This window comes from Dermacentor silvarum, chromosome 11, assembly GCF_013339745.2.
Source record: "Dermacentor silvarum isolate Dsil-2018 chromosome 11, BIME_Dsil_1.4, whole genome shotgun sequence".
Lineage (NCBI taxonomy): Eukaryota > Metazoa > Arthropoda > Arachnida > Ixodida > Ixodidae > Dermacentor > Dermacentor silvarum.
In genome coordinates, this window is record NC_051164.1 from 47,918,968 (window position 1) to 47,932,293 (window position 13,326).

At 47.4% G+C, this 13,326-nt stretch overlaps 1 protein-coding gene across 1 annotated transcript in view; it reads left to right on the forward strand.

Moving 5' to 3' along the window:
• Positions 1-12,084, forward strand: part of LOC119432563 (uncharacterized) — a 32,871-nt gene extending 20,787 nt beyond the window's left edge. Inside the window, exons 3-6 of the mRNA XM_037699725.2 lie at positions 814-1,138; positions 5,049-5,485; positions 9,878-10,123; positions 11,980-12,084. Coding sequence (XP_037555653.1) covers positions 856-1,138; positions 5,049-5,485; positions 9,878-10,123; positions 11,980-12,084 — 1,071 coding nt within the window. The 5' untranslated portion in view covers positions 814-855. The remainder of the gene's footprint in view (positions 1-813; positions 1,139-5,048; positions 5,486-9,877; positions 10,124-11,979) is intronic.
• The last annotated feature ends 1,242 nt before the right edge of the window (positions 12,085-13,326 follow it).

Sequence of the window (13,326 nt, forward strand, 5' to 3'; positions counted from 1 at the left end):
GACATCTCATTGTCGTCCTGCCCTCGTGGTTATACGGCCTTGGTCGTTCCATCGACACCATTCCTTCTTCGTCACTCCATCGCCACTGCGTCAGCGTCGTAGTCTTCGTCATGGCGCCATGCTCATGGGTGACCTTGGCAAGCGAGTGCCATAGCAAAGGGGGACGATATCAGAGAATTTGGCGTATAGCCGAAGCAACGGAATTGTCGAAATTACCGCTACACGCGTTAAATCAACCTGACTTCAGGAATACAGTCGGTCGCTGCATTGCTCGAATGCTATGCGAGTTACCGCCGACAGACATCGGAAGATGAGTTCTGCCGTGATTTGTTTAATCTTGTTTCTTCTTTGTATACTTGTATATTCTGTTTCCTATCCACAAACGCCAGCTGGAAGTAGCGCCATGTTTATTTCGCCTCGTTCTTCGCCCATGTCCCGTTCGTAACGCGACATTGCCAGTCAGCACTGAATTGCAAGCTCTGTCGTGTTCGAACGTTCTTCAGCTATAACTCTAGGACGAACGTCCGCCATCATGCGTGGGTCAATACGAGATGACACCGCAAACGCAACTGGCACAATTTCGCTCATCTCCTAATTACCGGCTGGGGAGGTATTCTGTATGTGTCCACATAGTGGACATGTTCATTCCGTCTGCTGTTGAAGTTCGGAATGGCTGGGCTGCGGTGCGCGTCAAAAAGAGCCAGGCGCCGCAGCCAATCATCACTTCAGCAGCAGACGAAATGGACATGACCATTAGGTGGACATTTAAAGAATACACCCCCCCCCCCCCTCCTCCCATGCTTTCCCGAGCAGTGGCACGATTTGAGGCCCTCCCGGACGAGAGCCGCGTCAGGGATGACCGGTGGCCGAACGCGTTGGGTGGCCCGGATCGAACCGCCCGAGCCCCTGTTCCGAGACTTCGTGCGCATGCGCGACGCCAACGACGAGTGGTACCTGACGGCGGTGCAGAAAGTCGCCGGACACCGAGACCTGCACGGACTGTTCCGCGTCGAACAGGCGCTCGTCGAACTAGCTGCGCATAGGCGGGGAGTCCACGACTACGCGCTCACCACCGTCGGCCGGCTCGTCCATGGGACCCACTGGAACTGGACCCGGTTCCTGACCGCCGTCTTCCGAGGTACGCCGTCATCATGAACATCATCATTATCATCCTGTTTTTTACAGCGGAGCTGTATATGTCTACCCTACCATTGATTTTTCAATGTCCGCGCCTGAAAACTCCCACGCCCTCTATGAGGAGGCAAAGCAAATCAGTAAGGCAGTTAGTATGTTGTGTGCGCTGATATGGGGAGGCCACATATAGTGCGTACTGCCGAAAAACAGCTCCGCTGGTAGCCCACATTCACAGAGCGGAGCGACTGCGATATTTATGTCCTGACGGGGTACGCTGCATACCTGTACGAATTAGTTTTCCCTTCTTTTTATAACAGAGGCTTTCCTAACAGTAGCTGCTGGTTGCTGCTGTTGTCTTGCCGAATAGGTTAAAGTTCAAATAAAATTGGATTACGTGCCCGATCGTGGATTCGAGCCTCAATCTCCCAGCCTGGCAGGCCGATGCTCTGAACATTAGACCACAATAGCACATTTCTTCAACCGTGCCAATGAAAACTAGCTCTTTGAGATGATCGCCTAGCTTGTCGCGTTGCGTAGCACAGGTGCACGAGAACTAACGTGCGCACGCGCCAGTTTCCATTACGCCTAAGACGCAGTAATGAAGTGGGCACATTTGTAGTAAGCATTTGTAGATGGACCGCTACGGCAGAGTTTCGCTTTACGTAGGTTCCCGGATGTGCGTTGAATCTGCCATATTTTTCTTTGGTGCCCCCTTCAGACACGAATAACGGCGGAATGTTGATGAATCTGACATTGTGCTGCTGAGCGCGAAGTTGTGGGTTCGATGCCTGTCGCGGCGGCTGCACTCCCGTAGTGGCGTAATGCAAGAAAAGAACGCTTGCGTATCCTGTACTAGGTGCTGGTTATTAGAGAGCCTCGAACGGTCTAAGTAAATCTGTAATCCCCCCACAACGGGGCGTGCTTCGCAGTCAGCTCGTCTTTTTTTCTTTTTCCTTTTTTTTCTGGCACGTCAGAACCCTGAGTTTACCTGCCATCGATAAAAATGTCAAACCGACATAAGTGTATGCCGATGCGCTATAGACGTCGTTGAAAAGAAGGACACGGCGTTAGGAGGATGATTTTTGCATATACTAGGGAGTAACCATAATTACCGCCTAATAAAATATTGACGTAATACTCACTCAGACCTGTCGCGATCTTTATTGTTTTTTTCGCGTTTTTTTTCTTTTCTCCATAAACAAATTGAATCATCAGTTCAAAGCGCAGACTCAAGTGGCTGATTGGCTGCAGAAATTATGACAAAGGAAGAACTATTGTTTTGCCATTTCTCTGGGAACGGGACACGCTGAACAACCCGCCAAGCATGGCTGTGCCTTCAGCAAAGTCGTAATGCGTAGAAGTACTGACCACATTGAGCTGAAGAGGAGTCGCATTGAGAGATGATTTCATTTTTCCGAAGCTTATTTCCTGTAGTTTTATTGCTTTCGTGATTGGGTAGAACAGCTAAAAACAAGTCGTGTGCAAAAATGTGTACTCCCTGAGTGAAGGGGTTATTGTCACCTTGTATCGACGATGCAGAACCAAGCACTTAACTTTTTTTATTGTGCTCAGAAATACGAGCGACACTCAACTCGGAGTGCTAGCGTCGAGCCAAGTCGTCGGTTGTCGAATGTAATCACACAGGCCAACTGAAGAAGACAGGAAAGTTGAAATCCGGACCAGGGGGTTGGTACATCATTCACAGGAAAAACCAGTCATTAAGATTAGAGACAAGAGTAGGGAATTCACACCACAACTACTGTGCTTTACTGAAAACAGCACATTCTCAGCAAGGCTAACATAGCTTGCGCAGCACAACCAGCACTAATCACAAGGCAATGACAAGGGGAGATAGACACCAAATCTAAAGACAGTTGGGCCAGTTTGCGCTGTTGCTTTTACTGTGACATAGTTTATAACGCGAAAAAAATGATAACGGAAAAGAAGAGAGGTCTAGAATAGTGGTCTGTTCTTTCTTTCCGTTATCAATTTCTCCCGCACTAATAATTATGTCGGTGACTTCGTGTGTTCACTGTTCGAGCACCATCGCTATCTATACATTTATAGATAAATGGGCTTTTAAGTTTAGAAATGCTTGTGTTTAAGTGTAGTGATAGAATAATCGGGTGAAGAAACTCGGGTCTTCGCAGCGATTTTTTCAGAAAACACGTGAAAAAATGCATCAGCAGCACCAATGACTGAGAGAAATGGCGATAGCCTGCTCTCAAAGTAGGCCTCCTCTTGCACGTGTTTAGGTTTTGTATCTGACGCTTTTTTTTAATAGCATATGAATAAATAAGGAATGTAGCTTAGATATTTCGATGGATCATTATTATTATTTTTGCTGCCGGTATATAAGCTGGAATTTGTAATGCCGTAATTTCTTAGTTTTCCTTCGCTGTTGATGTACTCAATACATATCAAGTGTTTCATAATAACTTTTTATGAATTGCACAAAAGCAGTTTAACCGTGCTGCTTAACGACGGCCTCACGGCTGTTCCTGGGCCAATTCAATAAATATTTGTTTACTTATATGAGAATTTATTTTAATACGTTAGCATTAGGAACGTCAAAGTGGAAATAAGTGTATGTGTGTGAAGTGTGGGAAGCCGGTCACGTGGTAGAGGTATGTGTATGTAGATAAAAATAAATGTGACGTAATGCCTACGCATTTATCTCTAAATAGCCACTCAATTTATTTACGTAGTTCGTTAGGTAGGTAGTTAGCTAGTTATAGTTAGTTTTTTTTTTTAGCCAGTTTTTTTTTTTTTAGCCAGTTAGTTAGGTTGGTAAGTAGAGCGCCCGCCTCGGCTGCGGGAGGCTATGGGTTCGATTCCCACCGCCGCCGGGCACCCACTGGTTCAAATGGGTACAAGCGTGCCCCGGCCTGGCGTTCGGCTTTCTTCTGGGGTAATGCGCTTGGGAAAGGAGCCTGCGCCCTGAATTTCCGTCGAAACAAACGTGAGCACGGAAATCAAGTGGTGTCTGGGCCGCTCCCATGGCGGTCATTTCCCATGTGGCGCCCAAGCACCTATTGAGGTGGGGGCGCCTTCGGGCTGAGGTCAAACACCCCTTTCCAAGCGTTGAGGTCCCATAATGGCCGAGCACCAGGCCGGGAGCGCGCTTGTACCTATTTTACCGGTAGGTACCCGGCGGCAGCACTTGCCTCCCACAGCCGCGGCGGATGCTTGTCTACAACGCCGTCTGTGGTTGGACAAGAGGCTCCCAGAGACAAGAGCTGAAATCTCTATTGGGCCCTCTTTCGAGATGTCGACCCCCACGACAGCCGAGGCCAGGGGACATGTCTACCCATTAGAAAAACCGGTGGGTTCCCGGCGGCACCGGGATTTGAACTCGGTGCCTCCCGCATACGAGGCGGGTGCTATACCACTAGGCCATCGCTGCGGGGAGAAATGTATGTACGTTTCTTTAATATGTACGTTTCTTAGTTATTTAGTTAGAGATTACTACGTCGATTACTATTAGTTAGTTAGTTAGTTAGTTAGTTAGTTAGTTAGTTAGTTAGTTAGTTAGTTAGTTAGTTAGTTAGTTAGTTAGTTAGTTAGTTAGTTAGTTAGTTAGTTAGTTAGTTAGTTAGTTAGTTAGTTAGTTAGTTAGTTAGTTAGTTAGTTAGTTAGTTAGTTAGTTAGTTAGTTAGTTAGTTTATACAGCTAGCGAATAACTTCACACGTCCGGCAATGCACAGAATTCTTTTTACGCTTATGCCTTCTCCGGAATTACTCCGCAAGCAAAGTTCACTATATTTATCTTTGAAACTGAAAGCAAACCTTCATAAAAGAAGTCGGACATTGTGCCTGTTCCTTGTCACGTGCCCTTCGTCTGTTTCTGCGCTGCGGTTACTTCAACATGGATTCCCAACTGCAGCGCGTTCTTACGCATTGCTTCTGCGCAGGCGCGGCTACATTCGGCCGGCGGACGCCCGTCCTGGTCAAGGGCGGCTCCTTCCAGCGACAGCTGGCCGCCCTGGTGACGCAGTTCGGCGTCACGCTGCTACGAAACTACCTGGCCTTCCGCATGTACGTACGCTACGCCCCGTTCCTGGAACGGAGGACCGAGCGCTTCAGCCAAGTGGCACAGCTATCGGGCGCTCGCCAGCCCGGCTGGGGGGACGGGGACCCGGCGGCCGACGTCGCCGACCTGCGCTGCCTGAGGCTGGTGGCCGGCGCAGTTCCCGAGCTCGTGGCGTTCGTCTACTGGAACGGGGTGAGGCTGGGAAACCGGAAGCGGAGAGGAGGACGGAGCCCGAAAAGGCGCGCGCGACTGCAGCGCCACTTCCGCGAGATGACACGCCGTCTGGTGGACTGGATCGTCAGCACGTCAGCGCACGAGGTTAGGTTGGTTGATTGATCGTTCGATTGATTTATCTATTGATTGATTGATTTCTATGGCGCAAGTACCAGGGATGGAAAAATCTTCATAACGTTCTATTGACACCTTTGCGAAAACAAGTAGTATAATTCTGTAAACATCTTAGATAATTAAAAGAGCGCAAATAGGCACACTCGAAATCCTGCACACACCCACACACGCGGACACACTTAGATACGTGTGATTGTGTCTGTCTGCACGTCCCCCACACACAGCGCTCTGTGGGGGGCGTATCTAGTGTGTTGGCGTGTGTGGTTGTGTGCCTGGTTGCGAGTGTGCCTATTTGCGCTCTTTTAATTATCTAATATAAACTACCAAATAGCCCAACAGCAAGGTGTTTTCCAATTCTCTAAAATTCTTTTGCCGAAGCATCAAAATATATCATATTTCATAATATAATGCGCACGTATCTACATAAGCTAGTACTCTGCAACTACGGTACCTTGCCACTTTAGTACTCTGCATGTATAGTATATTTGCAAATATCTCTCAAACAATGTATTTCACGAGAAGTCCACCGAATGTACAAAGGCAGCACCAAGGTGGCATTCTGTGTACGATGAAGTTTATTGCTGTTTTTCAAGGATGCGGCTTTCACTTCCAAGCACCGGCAATAATAGCGCCGTAAGAAATTTAAAAGATGGGACCTGTCTGCTAATCCTAATGATATTGCTTCAAGTCACCTGGCTCTGTGGCTTCACCTTGCGCGGATGTGCGTGCGGCAATGCACGCTTTACAGAGCAAACAAAAAGCTAGAATAGGCAGAGTCGGTTCCGACAAGGTTTTCCTAAAATATTTACACCGTCTCTAGCGCACATTTCTTTCAAGTAATACTTATTGCTCGCCACGATGCTGTCAGAAACGCAATGCCACGCTGATATGCGCATGCAGTCCGTGCCCTGAAGGTATCGGGTGCGCGTCATTACATAAAATGCATGCGCTCAAGGTAGACGACGATTACTATTGGTTGACAGGACAAGTCCCAAAGGCTGCAAACTTTACAGTGAAGCTGTTAACTGGAGTTCGGCGGCCGTTTTCTTGCGACGATAAAGGCCGGCATGCGACGGCGTGGTCTATATCAAATGTATACGCAACGTGTGTAGGAGCTCTGAATTTGCTTTGAAATGTAATAATCAATTATTCGAATAAAACAGTTACCTTGTCCATGTCGCCTTCGCATAGACCAGAACTGTTATGCGTGTTTGTTAGTTTTTAGCCAGCCATCCGTTACTCTTGTTTCTCACGTCGCGATATACCGGTCCTACATTGCAGTTCAGCTAGGAATCTGTACGGCTGCGGCGGCAAAAGGCTGACGCCGTCATACTGCCACGCAGCCTACGCAGAGGCAATCAACAATAATTCGCTTTAAAATTATGGAATAAAGGTTGCCGTGCGCGTACCTCACTCGAATATACAACTACTTCTTTTGGCGGTTCTCTCTCTCTTTTTTTTCTTTTTTTTACCAGTAATGCGTAATTGATAATTCTCGCATAGCATTTTCCCGTCTCCACATTAGTGGCCAATTAAGAGTTCGTAAGGCCGTGGCAGTGAATGCTGACAGTGTTATCCAGCAACGCCGCCTGCGTAGGGGGCCCCGAAGCAGCCGTGTGATCAGGGAACCAGGGCGTCGATGAGAACCACGTAGACGGCGTCGGTGATAAATCATCATGATGCCTGCCAACAACCAGACACTTATTACTCCCGAAGAGTGCGAGAAGTTGCTTATACAGCTTCGCTGTACTTGTAGTATCAGCTGCTCAGCTTGGCGTACATCTGCAAAGGTTTCTTCTTTTTCTGCAGCGAATAGTACGTAGCTAGAAAAACAGATAGCGGGGTGGAAACCGATGTGCGCCCTCATTGGTGTGTTGCAGTGGGTGTTTGTTCAGTGCACCTCTGGACGTTTTGCTATCACTTGTTTCAACTTCAGTGTCCATCGCAGCTAACACTGAAGCACGTCCCCTAGAGTTAGGTCAACTAAGCCGTCCCTGTCTTCATTGAATATTGGCTCTTTTTATATATAATACACCGCGTAACATATCCTTTGTGAGGTTACCCGACTAGCCACAGAACCTGCGGCTCGTTGCCTTTTAAGATGCGTCACCCCAACCCAATGGCCGATTCGAAACACAGTGTCGGTGAACAGGCTGTCGTAGGATCCATATATGGCTGCGGCAGTCGTATCACAGCAAAAGACGCCAAAAGCTATGCAGGGCCTTTCTTGTTGAAACATCGGCGTTACTGAAACAGCATCCTCCATTTTTCGCCTGTCTGCCTGTCTGACAGCGCCATTGTTACTATTGCACTTCCAGGGGGTCGGCCTTTCGGTTTCCAAGCGAATGAACGCTCATTTCTGTTGCGGTCATCTTATCAGCCAATCGTCAGTTGATGTCATCACGTCATCTACTTGTGTGTGCACCAATCTTCGCGTGCTCTCCGACAGCTGGTAACCTACAAGTATGACTGGCGCAATAATTATCGTACTGAGAAACCGTATCTTAACCTCTCCTCTCTGTCATCACGCCGCAAGATTACCCAACTGTGTCTTATCACAATCTCTACTATTATTTCCCACCCTTTCGTAATGATGTTGCGCTTGCTCCTCAACTAAGGTAATGACATAAGTAATGACGATGATGATAAATGTCGACGTGAAAAACTTTACTTAAATGTGCAACAAAGCCAAATGTGCCACAAGCCCCCTGTTGAATGGCCAACAATAAGGATACATCCCATCGCGCCAACGAGCTTATGTTTAAGAGTTAGTGTGCTCACAATGAGAACATATTGGATGATATACTTCCGGTCATTAAGTTTGTCATTGTAGTGATATTTCCTATGGAGCTACCATGGCGTATCCCGCCTTCGACGTAATGCCTGTGTTCTGGGTGCGCCATTCCTAGGTCAAAAGTAGCCGCATCTGTTAAAGTCTCGACAGATGCAAGTTGCGATTTTGTCTGCTAAGTTAGTTTTTTTTTTTTTTTTTTTTTTTTTGCAAATGGATTACAAGAACAGGTGAGCAGCGGCCCTATGCTACTGTCGCAGTCACTTCCGTATGAGGGTAACACAAGCGCATAGGACTGTCATTCGTTTTAATCAATATTCATTATATGTTCGCGAAATCGTCCGCGCACTGAACGCGAAAGGAGAAAATGACCTGCCCTGTGCTTCGGTTCGCTCTCTTGGGCAACAATAAAGGGCGATAGCGTTAACATTCGTGCAATTCTAATTCCATGCCGTACGCCAGCCACTGTTTCACGCGAATCCTGGAATGGCGGCTTCAACTGTCATTGGGATGCATTTTAAATATACCTTGGAAGACAAGCTGCAGAAGTCAATTATCAAAAAAAACAGCATCCAACAGTTCAGCATTGCACGAACGTGATTAAGAAATGTCATTGTCTGCTCCGATTGTAGAAAAAGGTGCCCACATTGTCAGCTTTTTCTGGCAAATGACGCCTAAACAGCGATCGCACAAATACGTCTTGTAGTGTTCTTTTCAAAATTATACCAAACCATGCTTAATTAGACTTACCTATTCTGCTATCGATTACCTCATTTCGATTCTACGTATCATTGCTTTTTGTAACTACCACCCTAAGTGCCCTCGGAGATCTCTTGTAGTCGATGATGGTGCCCTAGATGTTGATGTTGTGCAACCGCCAGCAGTCGCTTTAACGCACGAATGCCCAGACGTCGACTGCGACTACAGTTCTGGTCCAGCGCCGCTCACCTGTGCTGACACGGTGACGCTCATTCGGCTGCCCCGATGCGACGCCTGATGTCCGTGGACCCACCATCACCAATCTACGACGCCTGGATATAATCCCTGCGGGCTCTAGCAACCGTGTCAAAAACAAAACGTTGTAAGCTTGCCTGATTGCGCTTGCTGCGGAGATGGGACTACTGAGCCGGCTGTAAGTTTGCCGCATAAGCCCCCCCCCCCTTTTTTTTTCCTTATAGGACATGGGGCATCGGTTCAATAAACACGTATTCAATAAATCAATAACTATGAAGAAGCCGTTCCTTGGAAGGCGATATTTAGGCACCACGTACTGCGATGGTGGACTTCTGCAACACAAAGAGTGCACGAACGTTTCTCACCGATCTGTCGGAAGTGGTTAGTAAAGATCGACCGCGTATATTTCAAGTTCATTGACGCTACGTACGATAGGCTTTCATTGCTATGAAAGAAGCCGTTACTCTGACGAAAGCGTCTAGGCACTGCACATGTATATTGCATGACAGAGATTGTATCATTTCTGAAACTCATTGAAAAATCCGCACATCTTTCATGTAAAAAAATCACGGTTCAAGTATACGCTGCTTGTAATACTAAAAATGTTTCGTTCCCAGCTGGCGCGTTCCAACGGGACGTCCCGCGAGCTCTCCTCCCGTTTCCTGCGGTCGACGGGCTCGCTTCGGCGGCAGCTGTTCCTGCCGGACTGGCTGCACAAGCCCTGGTTGCGCATGCGCTATGCCGAGCTGGCCTTCGCCGACGCCGAGGATTCTCCGCTGGCCTCGTGGAGGGCGCTGCTGGCATCGCGCAAGAGGAACGCGCTGCTCAAGATCGCCGACAGGGGCTTCGAGACTTTCTGGGAGGTTAGAAACGTGTGAAATTATAAATTTTCAAGCTTGTTTCTGTCGTATAATAACGGACGAAGAGGAAGATTTTAAGGTTATCTCTGCATCAAGTATGATGTTGCGAAACTGCAGAAATTCTTGAATTATGCTGCGATCTTATCATTTATAGAAGGTACCACTGCGCTGCATGAATCCAGGTTGTGGCTTCGACTCCGGCGCCGCATTTAGATGGTCAGCGACATGAGAAAATGAAGCTTGCGTATTTAGATTTCAGTTCACGTTCACGTTTAAAGACTCCATGGAATCAAAATTAATACGGAGTCTTCCATTGTGGAGTCCCCCACTAAAAATTGACAATCGCTTTAGCATACGCCAAAGAGGGTGAAGGCGAAGGCCTGCACGCTCAAGAGACATTCATCTAATTACTTGACGTTCTCATCCGAATGCGTTGTCTCTTCTTATTACTTGTTTTTTTTTCTTGCGAGAAAAGGTTGCTCGTTCGAGTGCCTTAATTGACGCTACCCTAATTAACTGTGCCTTAGTTAACCTCGCCATAATGAACGCCAGATGTCCTGGGTTTGAGTGCTTTAACTCGATATTAATTAACTGTGCCTTAATTAGCTTCGCCTTAACGCCAAAGGTGGGAGGTTCACTCCCACATAAGCTCGAGGGTTCGACTCCCACCGAAGGTCGTGGGTTCGAGTGCCTGAATAAACTCTATCTTAATTAACACGATGACGACGGTGACCCGCATGCCATCAGAATTGTTGCGTGAGCGTTTGCATATCGATGAGACACGATGCCGGGTCGGTGTAGGCAAAGGGAATTACTACGCCGAGTCGTCATCGTGTATGATTTCACTTCGACGACACGGTTTTCCCTCAAGGACGTTGAAGGTCGACTGAACGACGAGACATACAAGGCTTTCTGCTTAATAAAAGAAAGAATAGTCGTAGTAGCCCAGTGGTTATTGTGTTGCACGCTGCTTATCTCGATGACGCGGTTTCTATACAGGCCGCGGCGGCCGGACTTTGATAGGGGGGAAAGGCAAGAAACGCTCCCGTACTTGGCTTTAGACGCAATTAAAGGACTCTTACGCTGTCAGAATTATTTCAGATTATCCCACTATGGGTATGCCTCATAATCATGTCATGCTTTTGGCATGTAAGATCCCAGAATTTATTTTTCTCAGTCCTCCTGAGACCCGAACCCAACTATGGGATATAATTGTTTTTCAAGGTGGCTGTTATTCTCCACTGTTACGTTATGGACTTGAAAAACAATCTTTAAAATTTAGATATCACGGTTAGATGCCAAAAGCTGCGTCTCCATGTACGTGAAAAGAAAATTTACTATCGCCATCATTTTCTTATGTATGTTGTTGTAAAAACTGCATGTCATTGCTTAAACGCAGAGATGAAGTTGGAACTACGTGTAGTACATTGCCATGTTGCTGCCGCGTCCGGGATTTTTCACGCAATCTCAGTGATTTCGAAACACACGTCAAGGTTGCTTTCGGCCGTCTGGTACGACACAGAGGTATAGATCAATTGAGTGTCAAATTTCTCGAAAGCGGATGGCAAGAAAAGGAGTAGACCACTTCTTTACAGTTACACATGCACCGTACTTCAAACCAGAATGAATATTTCGCGTAATCATTTCCGTGTGAATTTCGATAAAATCAATGTGCAATGCATTGTACAACGGGTCTTAGGAGGCTATAAAATCGCGGTTTCTTGAGTTAAAAATGAATTGCGAGTAAGCACTTCCTCGTACGTGTCACCTATATTTTTTTTCTCTTGTTGCTACTTGTAAATGGATTCAGTAATCATAGGAATGTAGAACCAAGACTTGCTGTCTCATCCTGCATGCAGGGCCCAGCGCTAAGGGACACGCCATGGCTGGATGTGGACGAGGGGTACCTAGCTGTGCCACCAGGTGCCGTTGACACCACGTACGTTGCGCCGCAATACGGATAGCTTTTTGTTAGGTGTTCTAATTTTTTCTCAAATCAGAAAAAAAAAGGACTAGGGGTGAGGGGGGGGAGGGTTAACAATACAGAAATGGGGGGCAGCTTCGCACTAAATGGTGCGAAGACTGGGCAAACAGCGAAGCTGGTGGCCCTTCCTTAGCTTTAGCTTTGCTTTCCTTTGCTTCACTTGGTTTGGCTCGGCTGGTTCTTAGCCAAACATAGCCAACCCCGAGTATCGGGGTCCGCGCGCATTCTTCTAACCCTCTCTAGGGTAGCGGTTAGGGTAACCTAACCTAACCTAACCCTCTTCCTCGGGAATGACGATCTTCTTCGGCCGTCCCATAATCACGACGATGTTCTCGGCGCCGTGGTGCCTGGCGTACTGTCGCCTCCCTGGGGCGACACGGAGCTTTTATCCTCTGTGCAGTGACGTCATATCCGCAGCTGTGGCGCGGCTGTGGCGCGCATGTGGCGGGGTTTGTGCGGCCGCTGCGATGCTCCGCATTTCTGGGCTGTGGCGAGGGTAACCTGGGAGAGGGTGGTAACCTCGCCGAGCGATGATGTCACGTGCGTCGTCTAGCAACACCTCGAACCAGCTGTGCGAGACGTTGCTAGGCGACGCACGTGACGTCATCGCTCGGCGAGGTTTTCCAGCGTACAACTGACGGCAAATGCCCAGGTTAAATAGCTTCGCTGTGGAAAGGTATTACCTTTTAACACTAGTGCTTCCGTAAATTTTACTAATTCCTTTATCAAGTGTCGTTACGTGAAAAGGTGACGGGCGTATGTATCTCCTCTATCTGGAGTAACAGATACATCATTTTGCAATAGAGATGCTTGAATCTTCGCCGTAATGTCATGTCTTCAACTAACACTAAAAATGAGTTCATCGCTGCATTCGATATGAACTCGAAAGCGGAGTAGCCAAATACGCGCTCAAAGTGGCGTGTATGTCTCACCGCCATCTTGATGTGCGCTTCAGCAAATTCGAAGAAAATCAGGCGGTTTGATTTCATTTGTTCGACTCCTTTGTTTGTTTGTTTGTTTGTTTGTTTGTTTGTTTGTTTGTTTGTTTGTTTGTTTGTTTGTTTGTTTGTTTGTTTGTTTGTTTGTTTGTTTGTTTGTTTCATTCGTTGGTTCAATGATGCACTTGCAACACCTGTTTAAAGCACGGGACGACGCGATTAAACACACGCACACGTACCCATTCGAAACGCTATTGGTCGCATTTACTGTCGATAGCGGTTGG